We start from the raw sequence: 19,942 nt of genomic DNA on the forward strand, positions 1-19,942 counted from the left end.
TTCTCAGGCACATCCAACACATTCATTACTTCCACAACCATACTCATAACTCATCCAGTCACTACCTCCACCTTCACTTTCAGCTTCACCCTCTAAGTTTCCAAAACCCCGAAGTCTTTCTAATCTTATTCAATATCTCTTCATACTGTACATCTCCCCCTCCCTCACCCTCAATCCCTAAATTCACTCCTAACACCCTGAAATAATCCTTCTTCTCTTTTAATCCTATTCCTAAATCTTCTCTACCTGCCCCTATATACATAACTTCTGACTTATCCATGTTTACTTTAGCCCCTGATGCCCTACCATACAGCTCTACACTATCTAATACCCCAACTACACTTCCCCTGCCCCCAGCTGTGACTATCATGTCATCTGCATACTGATAAACTAAACTCACCTGCCCTCCTGGTAGCTCTATACCCCTTATCCTATCATTTCCCTTCAGAAGTGCCGCTAATGGTTCTGCCGACAAGGAGTCCAGCAGAGCCGACACGGGGCACCCCTGCCTGCCTGACCTCCCTGTCCTAAATGGGTCTGTGACTATCCCATTGATTTTAATACAACTTACTGCCCTGTCGTACATCCTTCGGATCCATCCTACCAGCCTATACCCTAACCAACTTTCTCTAACACATTTAACAACTTTGAGCTATGAAAAAAATATATATACTGTGTACATATGTGTATGTATACATGTATATATATAGTACTTTAATAGTATAGTAGTGTGTAGTAGTGTACACATGTATATATGTACACATATGTACACACATATATACATAGAAACTGGGCAGTCGATGAGTGCACTGAGCACGAAACAAGCCTGAGCTACTTTGAGCTACATAAAATATATCTTTGCTCCTGAATTGTTGAGCTCTTTTTTCTCCATCGAAGGTTTCATTGCAACATCCTGGACATATATATATCCAGTATAGTACTGTATAGTATAGTAGTGTCTACAGTACAGTATATAGTACTGCAGTAGTGCATGTGAAGTACATGGACTGAAGGCAGTTTGAGGAGCGGACTCTTGGTCAGTGTGCAGTCGGTGGAGACTGGACACGTGAGTGGTGGAACGTTTGTCTCAGTAAACATTGTGTCCACATGAACTGATTTCACTTTGTGGGATTACTAACATGACGTCATACATTCGCGCCACTACATACAGATGGATCCAAGGGTCCTAGTGCAGGGGGCGCAGCATAGCAGCCTTACACCTTTGTGTGAAAGGAACATGGGATCATTTATCCAGATGGGGGAATTGGAGAGCAGGAATACAGAGATTAGAAAGAAGAGTTGCAAATTAGAAAGGTTATTCTCTGTAGATTCGTGTTCTGCATTCATGGCATTGCAGTCCTTTACATCTCACAACAGGCAGGCTATAGTTAATGAGGTGTACAGGTTTATCAATAGGAACATTTTGATGGCCTTTATGTGGATACCAGCTGACAGAGTTGAGCTGAGGTGCGGACCTTTAGCAAGACAGAGGGGCTCATGGACACTCGGTACGTCTGAAGCAACAAGAAACGTCCCTGAAGCGTGGCGGCGCGGCTGGGACGCGGCAAACAGTGCGACACCTTTCTGCAGCAGTACAGCCAGGAGGGGGCGCACTGAGATCAGCTAAACAAACAAACAAACAAACAAACAAAAGCCTCCTGGGTCCGACTCAGGAAGCTTGGACAGGAAGAACTGAGTCTTGAAAACGTATTTGCCATCGGGTTCGGGAGTCTATTCCCTTGTTTGGGAGAAACTGGGCTGATCAAAAGAGTTTAGTGTTCGGTGAAATATGGTTGTTCGCGCGTTCGTGGGGATCGATAACTCTGAGTCACACGCCAACGTCGTAGGAGGCAGTAATTCCCTTTAACGCTGGTTATCACCCGCCATAAAACGAAGAAGAAGAAGCAGCAGCAGAAGAAGAGGACGAAGAAGAAGAAGCAGCAGAAGAAGAAACAGAAGAAGAAGCAGAAGCAGAAGTCGAAGAAGAAGAAGCAGCAGCAGAAGAAGAAGAAACAGAAGAAGAAGAAACAGAAGAAGAAGAAGAAGAAGAAGAAGAAGAAGAAGAAGAAGAAGAAGAAGAAGAAGAAGAAGAAGAAGTAAGATGGCGGACGTGGCAACTGTAGAGGGAGAGAAACTCAGCAAAAAGTAGGTGGATTTATGTCCTTTATCTCCAGCCAACAGCTCCCGGACCAGGGCTCACGCCTCGTCCGTGATAGGCGTCGTGCATTATACTTTGGTTATTTCATATTTCAGGTAATTTCGTCATGTTGCCGAGTGTTACATCAGCTCAGGCATGCTAGTGGAGTGTGCCATATGGTTGCTTCTTTGGACTACGAATTCCAGAGGTCACTTGGGTGAAAGGCTTTGGGTTCTTGTGGTACTTGTAGTTTCAGGCGCGGTCAATGACACGTTCCTCTGTGATGGTTTGTTTTTAAATAGAACTACAATATCCATAATGCATTTACAGACATGGCCGCCATAAGTGATTTTATTTGGTGTCGTGATAAAAATGATATTTCGGTTTCTTTTCCCTTGACTCGTGCCCTTTAGTGCTCTAGAGCTCATTTGTTGACCAAATGCTTTCTTGCTACGGTTTCTTTTGTCCTCGCTATTCTTAACATCCCTTGTGGGGAATCTGACACCTTCAACTGAAACTGGGTCGAATGCGTTTGTCTTTTCTCTCACATCAGTGTCCCATGATTTCCCTTTCAGTTTTGGGGCATTTGATTTTCCTGTCATCGATACATTGGAAGAGCTGGCTTACAGCCTCCCTTCGGGCTTTCAGTGATGCAGAAATTCGTGATTTGAGTGTGTGTCTGTTTCTTCAGGGCCAAAGAGATCCTGTGTGTGTGTGTGTGTGTGTGTGTGTGTGTGTGTGTGTGTGTGTGTGTGTGTGTGTGTGTGTGTGTGTGTTACTTTGTGCAGGGCAGCTTTGCTGGATGCATGTGTGTATCTCTGTCTCTTCAGGTCTGGCCACTGACTGGGGTAGCTCAGTATGCTGTGTCTGGTCAGGGTCGCGGGGCAGCAGTTGTGCCGGGGCTTAAAACGCTCTCTGCCCTGCTCAGCTGCACTCCCAGTAGTAACTTGGGGGACTCGCTGGAGAGGTGACAAAAGGTTGGTGGCTTTTCTGTTTCAATGAGAAAAACGACCAACCTTTTGTCATCAGAACAAATAACGCCTTTTCCTCCTCTGTACTGTGTATTTGCCAGCTGCTGCGTGGTCCGTGGTTGCTTAGTGTTTGTGGTACAATATACTAAACTTATATATAACATATAAACTTAATTCGTCAACTTAAAGTGACAATCTGGAAGATTCCCACGTCATGTCCGGTGGGTTATCTCTTGCTGAATGAGGGGCTACAATGACGATCCAGCCTGTCGACCTGATGAAAGCCTCTGTGCATTTGCAGTAAGATGTGTTGGAAACGGCACACAGGAAGTGATGTGTTTTCCGTCACCCAGCAGCAGTTGGTCCACCAGACAGGATAGGAGGAACAAACGCTGTGTGTGCTTGTGCTGGGGCTGATGACTCCTGGGAAGTGTATGCCAAAAAAGAACACGACCGGAATCTTCGACATTGCCCCTTTCAAATAATCAGAATTTTGGGCAGAAATGAAAAAGATCTGAGTCCTGTAGAAAGTTATTTGTGTCAAGTTGTTGAAATGTACTTGTTGGACTGAAGAAATGTGACGTATACTTCATGTTTAGCATGCAGAATAATTTGCATTTCAGAACACCTAAATCAATTTTAGCATCTGAAAAATTTGTCAAAATTCTTGGTTTTCCAAATGATGACCTTCAACTGAATGTCTCTTTTTGTCAGTGAGCTGAAGAGACGAATGAAAGCTGAGAAGAAGGCAGCTGAGAAGGAAGCCAAAACTAAAGAGCAGGAGGACCAAAAGAATGAATCCAATGATAAAGGAGTTTCAAATGCTTATGGGGCAGATGAGGAGACCCTTGACCCCAATGTAAGCGTTTTAGATGTCCATACCTTCTTATTTGATTGAGCTAACACCCAATCCTAATCCTGAAGTCCTTGAACCAGATGATTTCTAATTTCTTTCCTCATTTCGCAGCAATACTTCAAGATCCGTTCTCAGGCTGTCCAGGCTCTGAAGGGCACCACACAGGACCCTTACCCACATAAATATCATGTAGATATGTCACTCACAGAGTTCATAGAGAAATACAACCATCTGGAGCCTGGAGAACAGCTAACTGATGTCCTCAATGTATCAGGTATCCGTTTTACATTTTTGAATGAAAGTACTATTTTTTGTTTGATTGAGCAGTCATTTCCTAGTGAGATGTCAAACTTGATCTATGATTGTCAGGCCGCATCCATGCCAAGAGGGCATCTGGTGCCAAGCTACTTTTCTATGACCTGCGAGGGGAAGGCGTCAAGTTACAAGTTATGGCGAACTCGAGGTATGGATTGATACCTAAAGAACAAAAAAAAAATTACAGATGTTGGTTTATGTTCTGTATAAAGCCTTTGTAAAGGGTTAATTGTATTTTTACCTGCTAAGTCAGTGCTTCTTTCCCCATATACTACTAGCACTATATTATTACTTTATTGACACGTCCATGTGTCTATCAACTCCTTTCTCTGCCAGGAGCTACAAGTCTGAGGAGGCCTTTGTGGCCATCAACAACAAGCTGCGGCGTGGTGACATCATCGGTGTCCGTGGTAACCCAGGGAAGACTAAAAAAGGGGAGCTGAGCATCATCCCTGTCGAGATGACGCTGTTGTCACCTTGTCTGCACATGTTGCCTCACCTCCACTTCGGCCTCAAAGACAAGGTGAGATCCAGCATGACCAGTCTCCCCGAGTTCCCCTGAGGAAAGTCCTTCATTTTAACTATTTGTCCCATGATTCAATAAAATGCAATGGCATTTTCATAAAAAAAAAACTGAAATGTAAGATATCAGCATCGAACTAAGATTTCCATCTGGTTCTTTGACCTTGTATAAGCCCAGCTGGTAGCACATGTCCTACGTTTTCTGTGATTTGAGAGCGGGTAGATGCAGCTTGTTAGCCCTGTCGGGCAGTTCATCTAGGAGAAGGAAAACTGATTTAAAACCTCCGCTGCCTTGCGGGTATACTCGTCTACGGGAAAGGCTTCGGGAAGAAACCCTGAGGAAAAATCTGCATCCGTCTCCATTGCCAGTCGTCTTGCTAGTCTTGCCACTCAGGTGGTCTTGGACGAGAGGGTTAATGATGCGCAGCTCTTCCTCACTTTAATTTCTACTCAAGTCATCAGTCAGCCGTCACAGGGTGACTAGATGCTCCTCATCGCTGCGATGGACAAATTAAGAAAAAAAAGATTTGAAAGCGTAAACAGTTTGCCACATAAACGTGCGAGTGTTTCTGAGACCTCGTGATTTGACTTTGTTCTCAGTGCAAGTCAGAGAAAAAGCAGCAAACGCTCCATAAATTCTTGCCTTGATTTCTCGGTTTGCCCATTTTTTTAGTTTGACACCGACCAGGCAGGCACGACCACCTGATGGAGAAATATCAGTGTATGTGGTTGTGTACAGTCGTGTGCCCAGTTAATCAACACTTATATTCTTTCAAAGACAGATGAGACGTTTTCCACGTGGTCCTTCTCTGCAGCTCATCCTTCAGACTGAAAATGATTGACATCTCAGATTTCTTTGCTGTGTGTTTTTGTGGTCATGTAAAACAGAATTCGGCTTGTAACCACCCGATACACTATCAAATAAGGTAGATATGTAGCTCTGAAAGATGCTAGAGTCAAATATTACATTACATCTACATAGTTACATCTTGTCTCTCATTAAATTTAGAGTGTGAGAATGAAAATTTGGGTCTGATTCAAAAATAATACTTTTGGTTGTGCATACATGTTATATTTCCTGTAACGTGCACAGACAAGTAGACTCGCTAGCCCTTGGCTAACAGAAGGGCTAGCGAGTCTATTTATCCGTGCACGTTACATTCAGATGGAATAATTATTTTTTATTAATTCATATGAGGTCTGACAAAATCTCCTCATCATTTGCCTCTCTGAATTTACCAGGCGGGGCAAGAATAACCTCCCCTTCATGAGTAATGGTGTAAATTAAAGCAACATGAAAGCTGTTCCTGAATAGTCTGCCCGTTTTGTGTTTCTAAAGGAGACCAGATACCGTCAGCGGTATTTGGATCTGATTCTCAACGACTACGTGAGGCAGAAGTTTGTCACACGCTCAAAAATCATCACCTACCTGCGCAACTTCCTGGACCAGCTCGGCTTTTTGGAGGTAAGAAACGGGCATCGATGTGGAAACTCGGACATCCAAACTAGCTTGTATGTCAAATATATGTTCAAAGACATGTTCAGCTGTTTGAAGGCGTCTGCTGGCCAGGGAGTAGCTTAATGTGACGTGTATATGTGGAGTTTGTACGGCTCAGGTGGGGTTTTTATTCAAAGCCAGCAGTAATGGTGTTTTGCTGAAATGAGTTTGTTCATACTGAAGATTGAGACGCCGATGATGAACCTCATTCCTGGTGGAGCCGTGGCCCGTCCGTTTGTCACCTACCACAACGAGCTGGACATGAACCTGTACATGAGAATCGCTCCTGAACTTTACCACAAGGTAACCTGCTGTGTCCCTTCTCCCTGCTGCGCAGGCTCAGTTTCCGCTTCAGCCATGTCTGTTGTTTCTGCTTCAGCCATGTCTGTTGTTTCCGCTTCAGCCATGTCTGTTGTTTCCGCTTCAGCCATGTCTGTTGTTTCCTGGTGTGCATGTCTTACTGATGTCATTGTGTGTGTGTGTGTGTGTGTGTGTGTGTGTGTGTGTGTGTGTGTTGGGGGGGGGGGGGTTAGTTAGTGTATTCCTAGCTATAGAGTAAACAGGTCCCAAGCTAAAATAAGCTGTCTAGCGTATTTGTGTATCCTTACATCACAGTTGCAGCGTCAGACGGCCTCACATTCACAGTGAGAAACACAACAAGTAAATAAAACAAACAGTAAGCGACACTTTCCATCTTTTTATTTAAACCTTTATTTGGGATGGGACAATCTACATTAATCAACATTCAAAACCAATGTAAAGGTACCCGAGTTAGCGAAGAGGCTAGTTTCCTTTGGCAGTCCCTTCGCCTGATGTTGTTAAGCATCCTAGGATAATAAAATACTAGAAAACAAAAACAAACATACAATGTAGTTAATATACAATACAAGAACAACAAGAGCAAACAAACAATAAAATATATACAGAATATATAAATTATGTACAAAAAGATAATATATGATAATATAGTGTGCACTGGGGCGGTTTGCAGCTGAGTGTGAAATGGCCGGGATGAGAGTCAGCACCTCCAAGTCTGAGGCCATGGTTCTCTACCGGAAAGTAATGGACTGCTCCCAGAGGTGTAAAAACCAGGTCCAGAAAGTAAATGTCCAAACCGTGTGTTTGCTCCAACCATGTTACTAAACCAGCTGATTTCATTAACTAGTTTTCCCTACCTAGTTGAGGAGTGCTGTTGACTAGAATCTGCTGGTGTAGTGCATGAGTAGAGCAAATACATGGTTTGGACTTACTATACTTTCTGGACCTGGTTTTTACACCTCTGATTGCTCCCTCCGGGTTGGGGATGAGTTGTTGCTTCACGTGAAGGAGTTCAAGTATCTCGGGGTCTTGTTCACGGATTGGTGCAGCATCAGCAGTAATGTGGACGTTGTGGTGAAGAGGGAGCTGAGCCGGAAGGCAAAGCTCTCAATTTACCGGTCAATCTTCGTCCCAGCCCTCACCTATGGTCATGAGCTTTGGGTAGTGACCGAAAGGGTGAGATCGCAGATACAAGTGGCTGAAATGAGTTTCCTCTGTAGGGTGTCTGGGCTCAGCCTTAGAGATAGGGTGAGGAGCTCGGACATCCGGAGGGAGTTCGGAGTAGAGCCGCTGCTCCTTTGCGTCGAAAGGAGCCAGTTGAGGTGGTTCGGGCATCTGATTAGGATGCCTCCTGGGTGCCTTCCTTTGGAAGTTTTCTAGGCACGGCCAACTGGGAGGAGGACCCCGGGGTCGACTCAGAACTCACTGTCCAATCTGGCCTGGGAACGCCTTGGGATCCCACAGGAGGAGCTGGAAGACGTTGCTGGGGAGAGGGACATCTGGAGTGCCGTACTTAGCTTGCTGCCACCGCGACCCCACCCCGGAGAAGTGGCTGATGATGAATGGGGAAAAAAATGAATAATAATATAATAATAATAATAATTTATATATATATATATATCTTTAGGAGAAGCTCAGAAAAAATCTTAACAGGAAGTAAAATCTCCTCTCCAGCAGATCTGTCCTCCAGGACAGATTGATGTTAAGTAGGTGCTGAGGGGACAGAGTAGACAAAGTGGTAACAGATATAGAAATAAAACACTTAATGATACCAAAATGATGATAAGGAAACGGTGCAGAAAAGAAAAGTGGACATTACCATCCCATGATAGTATGTCTGATTGAACAGTCCACGATGGCTTTAATCTGAGGCCATATTCAGATGTTGATGAAGATGGGGCTTTGTTTATTTAATGTGAGTTGGGTCATGTCAAATCTAGAAGAAGAGATCTGCTGAAATATCAAGATTTTCCTTTCCAAGTGCTCATCCTTTTCTGTATGTTCCAGAGATGGCAGTTAATTTCACTTTGAAGGAAGCTGAATGGTCAAATAACAGACTGCCTCCCCAACGCTGATCTTCTGTGTCTTCCCTCTTCAGATGCTGGTGGTCGGTGGGATAGACAGAGTCTACGAGATTGGCCGTCAGTTTAGGAATGAGGGCATAGACCTTACTCATAATCCAGAGTTCACCACCTGCGAGTTCTACATGGCGTATGCAGACTACCATGACCTGATGGAGATCACCGAGAAGCTGCTGTCAGGTGGGTGATGGAGATCACAGAGAAGCTTCTGTCAGGTGGGTGATGGAGATCACAGAGAAGCTTCTCTCAGATGGGTGATGGAGGTCACCGAGAAGCTGCTGTTAGGAGGGTGATGGAGATCACAGAGAAGCTGCTGTTAGGAGGGTGATGGAGATCACAGCGAAGCTTCTGTCAGGAGGGTGATGGAGATCACAGAGAAGCTGCTGTCAGGAGGGTGATGAAGATCACAGAGAAGCTTCTGTCAGGCGGGTGATGGAGATCACAGAGAAGCTTCTGTCAGGAGGGTGATGGCGATCACAGAGAAGCTGCTGTCAGGTGGGTGATGGAGATCACAGAGAAGCTTCTGTCAGGAGGGTGATGGAGATCACAGAGAAGCTTCTGTCAGGAGGGTGATGGAGATCACAGAGAAGCTGCTGTCAGGAGGGTGATGGAGATCACAGAGAAGCTTCTGTCAGGAGGGTGATGGAGATCACAGAGAAACTGCTGTCAGGAGGGTGGTGGAGATCACAGAGAAGCTTCTGTCAGGAGGGTGATGGAGATCACAGAGAAGCTTCTGTCAGGAGGGTGATGGCGATCACAGAGAAGCTGCTGTCAGGTGGGTGATGGAGATCACAGAGAAGCTTCTGTCAGGAGGGTGATGGAGATCACAGAGAAGCTGCTGTTAGGAGGGTGATGGAGATCACAGAGAAGCTGCTGTCAGGAGGGTGATGGAGATCACAGAGAAGCTGCTGTTAGGAGGGTGATGGAGATCACAGAGAAGCTGCTGTTAGGAGGGTGATGGCGATCACAGAGAAGCTGCTGTCAGGTGGGTGATGGAGATCACAGAGAAGCTTCTGTCAGGAGGGTGATGGAGATCACAGAGAAGCTGCTGTTAGGAGGGTGATGGAGATCACAGAGAAGCTGCTGTCAGGAGGGTGATGGAGATCACAGAGAAGCTTCTGTTAGGAGGGTGATGGAGATCACAGAGAAGCTGCTGTTAGGAGGGTGATGGAGATCACAGAGAAGCTGCTGTTAGGAGGGTGATGGAGATCACAGAGAAGCTGCTGTTAGGAGGGTGATGGAGATCACAAAGAAGCTTCTGTCAGGAGGGTGATGGAGATCACAGAGAAGCTGCTGTTAGGAGGGTGATGGAGATCACAGAGAAGCTGCTGTCAGGAGGGTGATGGAGATCACAGAGAAGCTGCTGTCAGGAGGGTGATGGAGATCACAGAGAAGCTTCTGTTAGGAGGGTGATGGAGATCACAGAGAAGCTGCTGTTAGGAGGGTGATGGAGATCACAGAGAAGCTGCTGTTAGGAGGGTGATGGAGATCACAGAGAAGCTGCTGTTAGGAGGGTGATGGAGATCACAGAGAAGCTGCTGTTAGGAGGGTGATGGAGATCACAGAGAAGCTTCTGTCAGGAGGGTGATGGAGATCACAGAGAAGCTTCTGTTAGGAGGGTGATGGAGATCACAGAGAAGCTTCTGTTAGGAGGGTGATGGAGATCAGAGAGAAGCTTCTGTCAGGAGGGTGATGGAGATCACAGAGAAGCTTCTGTCAGGAGGGTGATGGAGATCACAGAGAAGCTGCTGTTAGGAGGGTGATGGAGATCACAGAGAAGCTTCTGTCAGGAGGGTGATGGAGATCACAGAGAAGCTGCTGTTAGGAGGGTGATGGAGATCACAGAGAAGCTGCTGTCAGGAGGGTGATGGAGATCACAGAGAAGCTGCTGTCAGGAGGGTGATGGAGATCACAGAGAAGCTGCTGTCAGGTGTGTGGATGCATGTATTGGCTGTAGTAGCGGCCATCTGTGATGGGATCAGTCTCAGTGAGGCCACGCACACAGGGTTTCTTATTCTTTTTAGATTTTATTGAAAAGTGCCGTCCACGAGTTTACATATTACATGTTTATTCCAACAACTTTGAGTTATCTAGATATTTTCAGAGTGGTTGAGCCACAGATTTGTTCTTTTGTGTGTTTATGCACTTTAGTTTGTGTGATTTGTTACTGCTACTGAGTGGGGAGCAGTAATATCTGTTTTTCATACTGATGCTCACAGATGCTCACACCAGGCCTGTTGTTGTTCCTCTTCCAGACTTTATGAAGAAGTGAAGTCATGGTCATTATATTACCTGTTTACAAGGCTTGAAGTTAAATCAGCCAATATCCTGTGAGTTCCGTAGTTAAATAAAGATATGTTATTCATATCAGTTCATATTAATTCATATTTTATCATAACGTAATAATAATAATAATAAATCAATCTTATATAGCGCTTTTTTAACACTCAAAACAAGACAACAGATAAACACAACACAGACATACAGGGGTGGAGGGGAAGGGGGGCTACGAGAGGGAGAAGCGGCAGCCGCACACGACGCCGGCAGGACTCCCCCACTTAAACACACAAAAGGACAAGAAAAACACAAAACAGCAGCACTGTGGACGTTGATGTTGTGTAGGGGTTTACTCCCGTAGCCTAGTCCTCTCCCGAGGTCTCCACTAGGTGGCACTATTTAACCCACAGCTGGGGCTGGTTCGTGGGCCAGACCTCCTCCGAGTCCCTTGTAGTTCAGCCAGGGTCCAAGGTGTACCCAGTTACCATGCAGTTACCGTGTGTCGCCATGAGGAGGCGCTACATAGGGCTTGCTGTTGGAGAGGCTGTGTACTGGCAGGGAGAGACTTACGTGCTCGGCTCTCCTGTTCACATTTCTGTTGGCCAGCGGTGAAGGTTGAGTGTGAGACGTGACAGACACACACCACTACACCAACACACTAGACGCTTCACAACAACCCCACTTCTTACACAGGAATGTCACACACACACACACACACACATGTGTAGGTCAGGCCGACAGGAAAGAGCACTTGATGTGTTGTGTGTGTCCAGTGTTGTGTTGGTCACAGAACGATTTATTACTTGTGTTTAATACAGAGGATAAGGAACTTAAAAAAAAAAGTTGCATACTAAACTGCAATTGCAACATTGGGCCCAAAAAAAAAGGCAGTTAGATTATTTTCCCAAATCGTTCAGCCGGCGTAGGGAGTCGGGCACGGGGGGGATATGGTCTCTTTTTCCCAGTTATGAGCCGGGATATTTGACACCAGCTGCTGTCTTGAGTGCGTAGTGACATTTAAATGGAAGACGCACTCGTTCTTACATGTGTAATTTACAGAAAAAACCCCACCGTCTTGTGTATTCGGGTCGGTACATCTTATGTATTCGGGTCGGTACATCTTATGTATTCGGGTCAGTACATCTTATGTATTCGGGTCGGTACGGTTCTGAGCACGTCATTAACAGCACAGCCTGCAGGGCTGTGGTTGACTCTGCGTTGCTCAGCGGTTGTGTCGTCCCCCTCTGATAGGAATGGTGAAGCACATCAGCGGAGGCTATAAGGTGACTTACCACCCTGACGGTCCGGAGGGAAAGGCGTATGAGATCGACTTCACGCCGCCCTTCAGGAGAGTCAGCATGACCCATGACCTGGAAAAGGAAATGGGAGTCAGGTTCCCGCCTCCGGACACCTACGATAGTGACGGTAAGATGCTCTTTCGAAACTGAGACCAAGAGCAGAGACGAGAAGGAACAAAGGCTCGATTACTGGAACGTTTTAGATGATCGTTTCCTGTTTCGTTTGTCTTTAGGTCTTAAGTTGTGTTGTTTTGTTTAATCTGCTCTGCTTGGTTTTTACAACTTTTCCCTGATTTTGTTTTGTGTTGTCTGGCCGATACGCTAAACTATTGTTCTCAGGCTGGTGTTAAAGCTTGGTGTTTTGTGCTGTGTGTGTGGCGCTCTTCCCTGACATGAGATGGCCATCCTAATTCTGTAACTCGACCGCTGGTCTGGTGTGTGACTGAAGAGTCTTCTTTCCTTCTCAGAGACGCGAAAATTCTTCGATGAACTTTGTGCCCAGAGAGGAATCGAATGTCCTGCACCTCGAACCACGGCTCGCCTGCTGGACAAGGTGCTGCAGTGATGAATGTCCAGCTGTTTGGGTTTTTTTATTCGTCACGTATGTGTGCTTACCGATCCTCCTTTCTTTCCCTACAGTTGGTGGGAGACTTCCTGGAAGTCACGTGCATCAACCCCACATTCATCTGCGACCACCCTCAGATCATGAGTCCCTTGGCCAAATGGTGAGCAGCTTCTCATTCGGCTCTGTCCAGTACAAGGGTCTGAAACCTGTGGCACCCGTGCTCACGCTGGCACACGGGGCCATTAACATGGGCATGTGGAGCTATTCAATAAATATTTTTTAATGCACTTTTTATGAAATATTTTTAATATAAAATATTGCCTAATGGAGAACTAAACAAACAATTCGATTTAAAGTAATATTGAAATAATTATAGTCTCAAAATACACTACTGTTTTTGACAGGAAGAGGGCGCACACAAGTGATGTGTTCTCTCATGCCCCTCCTCCCCCTCCCTCTGATCTGTCCACGAGTGAAGCATGACAGCGGTAGTGACAACGTAGCATAGCTGGCTAGCTTCCTCTTTTGCTTCATGTCAAGAACAACTGACGATGGCAGAACAATACGGTCTAATAGTCACCTCTGTCGTCTGTCTTGGACGAATGAATTCCAGCTTGTTCACGATGGGATCGAGCTGTGTGCACTCTGCTGCGAAAACGTTGTGTCCAACTTTTCAGTGTAAAACATCAATTTGAAACAAGGCCTCAGGAAAAACTGTAACGATAAGGCTGAAAAAGCTGAATCTGGGAGCGTCTGGGTGGCGTGGCGGTCTATCCTGTTGCCTACCGACACGGGGATCGCCGGATCGAATCCCCGTGTTACTTCCAGCTTGGTCGGGTGTCCCTACAGACACAATTGGCCGTGTCTGCGGGTGGGAAGCCGGATGTGGGTATGTGTCCTGGTTGCTGCACTAGCGCCTCCTCTGGTTGGTCGGGTGTCTGTTCGGGGGGAGGGGGAACTGGGGGGAATAGCGTGATCCTCCCACATGTTACGTCCCCCTGGTGAAACTCCTCATTGTCAGGTGAAAAGAAGCGGCTGGTGACTCCACATGTATGGGAGGAGGCATGTGGTAGTCTGCAGCCCTCCCCGGATCAGCAGAGGGGGTGGAGCAGCGACTCAAAATGTAAAAAAAAACCAGCTCAAAAGTACCCGGTAATTGACCGGACACAATTGGGGAGAAAAAGGGAGGAAAATCCACAAGAAAAAGCTGAATCCATCCAGAGGGCCGCAGCCCAGTACGGGATGAAAAGCAGCATGTTTACAACCCGTGTGCCGCCCAACACCACGACAGGGGGCAGCTGTTAAGTCCCACAGTGCGTTGCTTAACATTGGGAGCCATTCTCCGATGGAGAGAATATAAAGGAGGCTTTCCTCAGCAGTTCGCAGGTCATATTGAGTGGGTTACCAAACAAAGACACGATCTTCTGGACCAAAGAAATACCTCTTTGTGTGAGAACTGTAGAGGGACGCAGTACAGACATGCCGAAAACGTAAGACACCAGCAAACTCCTGCACTGAAGGATGCGTCGGTATTCAGCGTAGCTCTTGATGAGAGTGTGGATTTAAACCACACTCTGTGTCTAGCAGTGATTACTGCATATTGTGACAAACAGGGGTCGCACTAAATTGGTAAGATTGAATTAATTTTCTTTTGTGCCCTTGTCATTTTCATATATTTGCACAAATACTGAAGAGGTTTGTGTGCATATGTGTGGAGCGCAGGTCTTTTGGAATGTAGATGGCTCGGAGACAAGCAGCAGCAGCAGTAAATAAATAAATAGATAAATGCTCATTATGAAAATGAACTGGGACTCGTGTCTATGATTTATTTATTTATTTATTTTTACTTTGTAAAGTGGCATAGGATATCCAAAAGTTTGCCGACCCTTGGTCCAATATCTACAAGACTGCTATTATATTCTACATTTATATGATTGTAATGTTATTATGAATTGGTAGTTATGCCACGGTGTTTCACGTGCACTACAAAACTTGAAAAGGCTTCCCATTTAGACAGCAATCTGAAGCCTTGGGAAACTTTTTTAATGCAGTTTATGGCTCCAAACTTCTGGATAGCATCACAGTCCAAACTCACTTATTGCTTTGACTGTCCAGTTCTGAGTATTTGTGGTCGGTTATGTCCGCAGACAAAACAGACTCATGGCATTGAATAAATCTAGGTGGAGCTCCTGAGTCTGACCATAGTTGTGTTTCCAGTCCCAGATCTGTGGAGATGCCAATGTTATTTAATTTCAACACATTTCTTCCTCTTTATGTCACCAGGCACAGATCACAGAAGGGGCTGACGGAGCGTTTTGAGCTCTTTGTGATGAAGAAGGAGATCTGTAATGCTTACACCGAGTTAAATGACCCAGTCCGACAGCGGGAGCTGTTTGAGCAGCAGGCCAAGGTCAGAGGAACAAAACTTTGAAAAGTAGCATCTGGCCTCATTCACCACATTTATGAATTTGACCCTGTGAAATCAGGAAGGTGCTGGTCTATGAAACAATGACACTCAACAAAAAAACTACAAAAAATAAATAGAAAATTTATTTAAAGGCGCCTTTCGTGACACTCGGGGGTCACCTTCCATCAAATACAATAAAACAAAGCAATAAAAAACATTAGTGCAATCAATAATAAAACATACAATAAACAATAGAGTTTACATCAGCAGGAGTTAAAAAAATATGAATTTGATGCTGTTAAAGTGAGTATGCTAGTTTAAAAAGGTGGGTTTTAACAGCAGTTTTTAATTCTGTAATGGAATTCAGTAAGTTGATGTGGCAGGGAAGGGAGTTCCACAGTTTGGGTATAGCATAGGAGAAAGCCCTGGCACCCATTGTGCTGAGGTTGATGGCTGGTAGTGCCAGTAGACCTGCTGATGAAGACAGCATGGAGTGAGAGGGATTGTAAGTCTGAATGAGGTCTGTGAGATAAGCAGGTGGTAGATTATGAAGAGCTTTGAATGATGTTTTTTTTTTTAATTAATCCGCTGTGACACAGGAAACCAGTGTATTTGAATCAGCAGGGGAGAGAGATGGTCAGTGGACTTTGATTGTAATACTCCATGCTGCAGAATTCTGGATGAGTTTGAAGTCAGTGAATAAGTTTGTAGGGGATGCCTGCCAGGGTCGCATTTCAGTAGTCAATGCGTGATGTGACCAAAGCATTGACCAAGACTTTAATGGAGTGTTGTGTTAAAGCAGGTCGTAGTCTGGAGATGTTTCGCAGATGGAAAAAGGCAATCCAAGAGACATTGTTTATATAACTGGAAAAGGAAAGGGTACTATCTTGGATAACACCAAGACTCTTAGCCTGAGCGGAGACAGGTATCATGGCTCCAGCAATGGGGAGTGAGCAATTATTCATTTTTGAGAGTGTAGATTTAGTGCAAATGAGGAGTAGCTCAGTTTTAATACTGTTGAATTTCAGATAATTGTTAGCCATCCATATCTGTATATCATGGAGACAAGCAGTGAGGGTACTGGAGGGGAGAGTGGAAGTGGGCTTAGTCAACACATAAAGCTGTGTATCATCAGCATAGAAGTGGAAATGGATACCATAGTGCTGGAAGATATTGCCAAGAGGGAGGAGGTAAATAATAAACAGGCGTGGGCCTAACACTGAACCCTGTGGAACTCCATGAGGAACTACCAAACTTTCTGACCGGTAATTCTGAATTTGTACAAAGTGTGTCCTGTCTGTAAGGTAGGAAACAAACCACTGATACACAATGCCCTCAACTCCAATGCTAGCCAGACAATCCATGAGGAGCTAATGGGATATAGTGTCAAAGGCTGTGGTGAGGTCAAGGAGGATGAGGATAGAGAGTAGACTAGAGTCAGCTGCATGAAGGAGGTCATTGGTGATCTTAACCAGGGCTGTTTCTGTACTATGTTTGGGGTGAAAGCCGGATTGGAATTGTTCAAAGAGATTATTGTTATCAAGATAGATCTGGAGTAGAGATGCCGCTACCCTGTCAAGGATTTTGGAGATGAATGGTAAATTGGAAATAGGCTGGTAGTTGTTTTGGTCAGTAGAATCTAAATTAAGTTTTTTCAGAGTTGGTCAGATTGTGGGAACCTTCAGTGAAGGGGGAACTGTACCAGTATGTAGACAGAGAGAAGTTGAGGATGGGGGTTATCAGGGAGATGATAGAGGGCAGGCATGTTTTAACTCGGGAGCCAGGTGACATGTGGAGGTGCTAGACTTAGTAATAAGTTCAGAAATGGGATTTTCAGTTGGAAGGCTGAAGTCACATAGGACAGTGGATGGGGACAGTTTCGTGGTGCTTGCTGGTGGTAAGTCAGTCTGCATGATGTTAGCAGAGGCTAGCTGCTCATGAGTTGTACTAATTTTGGAGTTGAACATTTTCAAAAAAGCAGAGCATTGTTCATTAGAAAGGTTACCGTTCATATTGGTTCCAGGTAGATTTAGTAACCTTTCAACTGTGGAGAGGAGCGTTCCAGTATTCCCTTCAACTGTACTGATGATATTTGCATGATGGGATGTTTTAGCTGTTGAAAGAGCATTTATGTAATGGACTGTACGTATGATCCGAATAAATTTGTTTGTGAACAGCAAGTCCAGTCTTGGTGCAAAGCCTCTGAAGACACTGACCTATAGCCTTGAGCTGACGTATTTCAGGTGTGTACCAGGGAGCGGTATGGGCAAATGAGACAACGGGTGTTTTCAGGGGGGCTAAAGTATCAAGTGCAGAAGATAAGATATTATTGTAGTAGTCCATAAGATCAGGGAGTGAGGGGGTAGGAGCAGGACTATATATAAGAGGTTAAGAGTTGCAGCCAGAGCAAGAAATGTTTGCACACTTAAAAATGAAAAAAAAAAATTTTTTAAATGACTGTAGCACATAGCTTGTAAGTGATAAGAATTTGCATAAACCATCAATACCAGACATTAGTTTTGACCAGTTTACGGGTTTAACATTTTAACTTCCACCTTAACAGGCATGCGGCAGTGTGCTGTGACTCTTGTCTAAATTGTACTGGTTCAGATTAGCATACTGGCAGTTTCCTGAAAGCACACATCCCTCTTACGAAGTTAAAACAAACATGATGATAAAGTCAGACTAAAAAGACACAACAGTGGTGAGTTTGATATTACTTACTGTCAGTGTGATTTGCTACCACACTTTTTCAGCTCATAAACCTCCTGTCTTACATTGACCTGTTGGTAGAAAGAAGTGGTACCTCATGAGCCGAGCTGGTATTACTGTTGTATTTGCTAAATGATTCACTGGGTTTAAACATGGTTTCCTCAGCTGCCGTATCACAAAACGTCTCTAGAAAAGATAACCTGCCTCTGCTTCAGTCTTTATTTCAAGTTTTGTCAAGTAAACCTGACATGTTGCTGCTTCTGCTTCTGTTTTGTTAGAATAATCTTCATTAATCCCCGCAGGGAAATTAGATTGTGGAGCAAGTATTTCAACATGTGCTAAGAGGCAGACTTGCAGTGTGTGCGTGCACACACACACACACACACACACACCAGTATATTGTGGGCAAGAAAATCCTTTATGAGCATTAATAAGGATCATTGTAATGTACTCCAAGTAAAAGTACAGGGCCAAGACAGGAGGCTAATGGTTTTTCTGTAGTGAATAGGTTGACCACCCTTTATCTGAGGATCTACCCCAATGAGGCCAGTGGGGCAGAAATATCTGCCCATCTGACATGTCTGAGTCAGACGCCAAGTCTAAGTGGTTCCAGACAGGCGCCTCTTGTTTTAGGCTCCTGTAGAATACCAATAAAAAGTATTGATCGGTTTCACGAAGGAGTACGAGGAACTTCCTTTCTGTAATTTACTGAATAACCATGCAAACTCTCTGTTTGAGTTAAATCCTTGTAAAAACTTGATTTATTTATTTGTCTTCATTGATTTCAGGCAAAAGCAGAGGGTGATGATGAGGCTATGTTCATAGATGAGACCTTCTGCCAGGCTCTTGAATACGGTCTGCCGCCAACGGCCGGCTGGGGGATGGGCATTGACCGGCTCACCATGTTCCTCACGGACTCCAACAACATCAAGGTAAAACTGCCCCACCAGGTCACATGATGTGCCGTATCAGGAAGTTGGATGCTTTTTGAAACAAGGTGGTTTCACTTCATCGGGAGTCGGCGGGTCAGCTGTGACTCTGGTCCTTCTTCTTCCTTTTGGAAATGAAAACAAAAGAGCCATCTCGGCTGATGTTTTCTGTTCATTTACAGGAGGTGCTGCTCTTCCCAGCCATGAAGCCCGATGACAATAAAGTGGCTCCATCCACTGAGGGAACCTCCGTCTGATGGCCTGACCTTTCGTCCTTACCTGCTGACCGGTGTGTCAGTGTGGAGCTGAGGTCACTGTGGGTTTCTGGGTTTTGGGTTCGTTAAGTCAACCTGTTGGGGAGTTACGAAGCTCGCCGTCTGCCACAGTAAGGGAATTAAGAAAAGTCTCAACTACATGGCTGAATTGTAACCAATGAAGAACAGTTTTTTATGTATTCCTAACGTACTTGTGATCATTCGTTTCTGTCATCGTCATTTTCAGTGCTGAGGGACACTTTTACCAGTACTCGTTCGTACAGTCAGTGGGAAGTACTGCGTTGGCAGGCTGCCTACCTTCCACTGTTTCATGCAGACCCGGTATTCTAACATGCTGTGATACGTTAAACATGGTTTAACATCTCGATCATACGCACGACTCACAAAAAGTGAACCAAGCACCCTGAAGGTTTTTAAAGTCCTAAAAATGTATTTATCTACTACTTCCCAGGTGTAGTCCTGTTGTACTCTGTTCTGTGAGTTTTTGAACATGGAGAGCAAATGTTCCTCTGCCAACAACTTTCAAGAATAAACCTGATCATAATGATGTTGCTGTTGTAGTGTGTATTTGTGCGTGTGTGTATGTGCAGTCACGGGGTCCAGGTCTGATTAAGTGAAAGATTTATGAGCGACTTGATAAAATAAATGTTCAGCGTGAAATCAGGAACTGTGATGGTCAACTTACTCCAACTGACAGCTGAAACTGGACCGTCTTGGAAAAAATGTCTGAGGCGCGTTCGTACAGAAGGTTAGAAGTCTCTGAGAACAGTAATACCAACCG

General features: G+C 44.9%; 1 protein-coding gene across 2 annotated transcripts; it reads left to right on the plus strand.

Moving 5' to 3' along the window:
• Positions 1-2,029: 2,029 nt before the first annotated feature.
• On the plus strand, positions 2,030-19,708 carry kars1 (lysyl-tRNA synthetase 1). Of its 2 annotated transcripts, XM_056278717.1 has the most exons (15): positions 2,094-2,145; positions 2,968-3,114; positions 3,823-3,967; positions 4,076-4,238; positions 4,334-4,427; positions 4,616-4,802; positions 6,141-6,266; positions 6,483-6,602; positions 8,716-8,878; positions 12,227-12,400; positions 12,741-12,826; positions 12,913-12,998; positions 15,122-15,248; positions 18,746-18,889; positions 19,069-19,708. In XM_056278717.1, the coding sequence occupies exons 2-15, from the start codon at positions 2,996-2,998 to the stop codon at positions 19,141-19,143; spliced, it is 1,809 nt and encodes a 602-aa protein (XP_056134692.1). In that variant the 5' UTR covers positions 2,094-2,145; positions 2,968-2,995; the 3' UTR covers positions 19,144-19,708. The 2 variants fall into 2 exon arrangements, with proteins under 2 accessions (XP_056134693.1, XP_056134692.1); XM_056278718.1 differs by lacking the exon at positions 2,968-3,114 and having other exon boundaries at positions 2,030-2,145.
• Positions 19,709-19,942: the final 234 nt, after the last annotated feature.

The sequence above is a fragment of the Lampris incognitus genome, chromosome 4 (assembly GCF_029633865.1).
Source record: "Lampris incognitus isolate fLamInc1 chromosome 4, fLamInc1.hap2, whole genome shotgun sequence".
In the NCBI taxonomy this organism is placed as follows: Eukaryota; Metazoa; Chordata; class Actinopteri; order Lampriformes; family Lampridae; genus Lampris; species Lampris incognitus.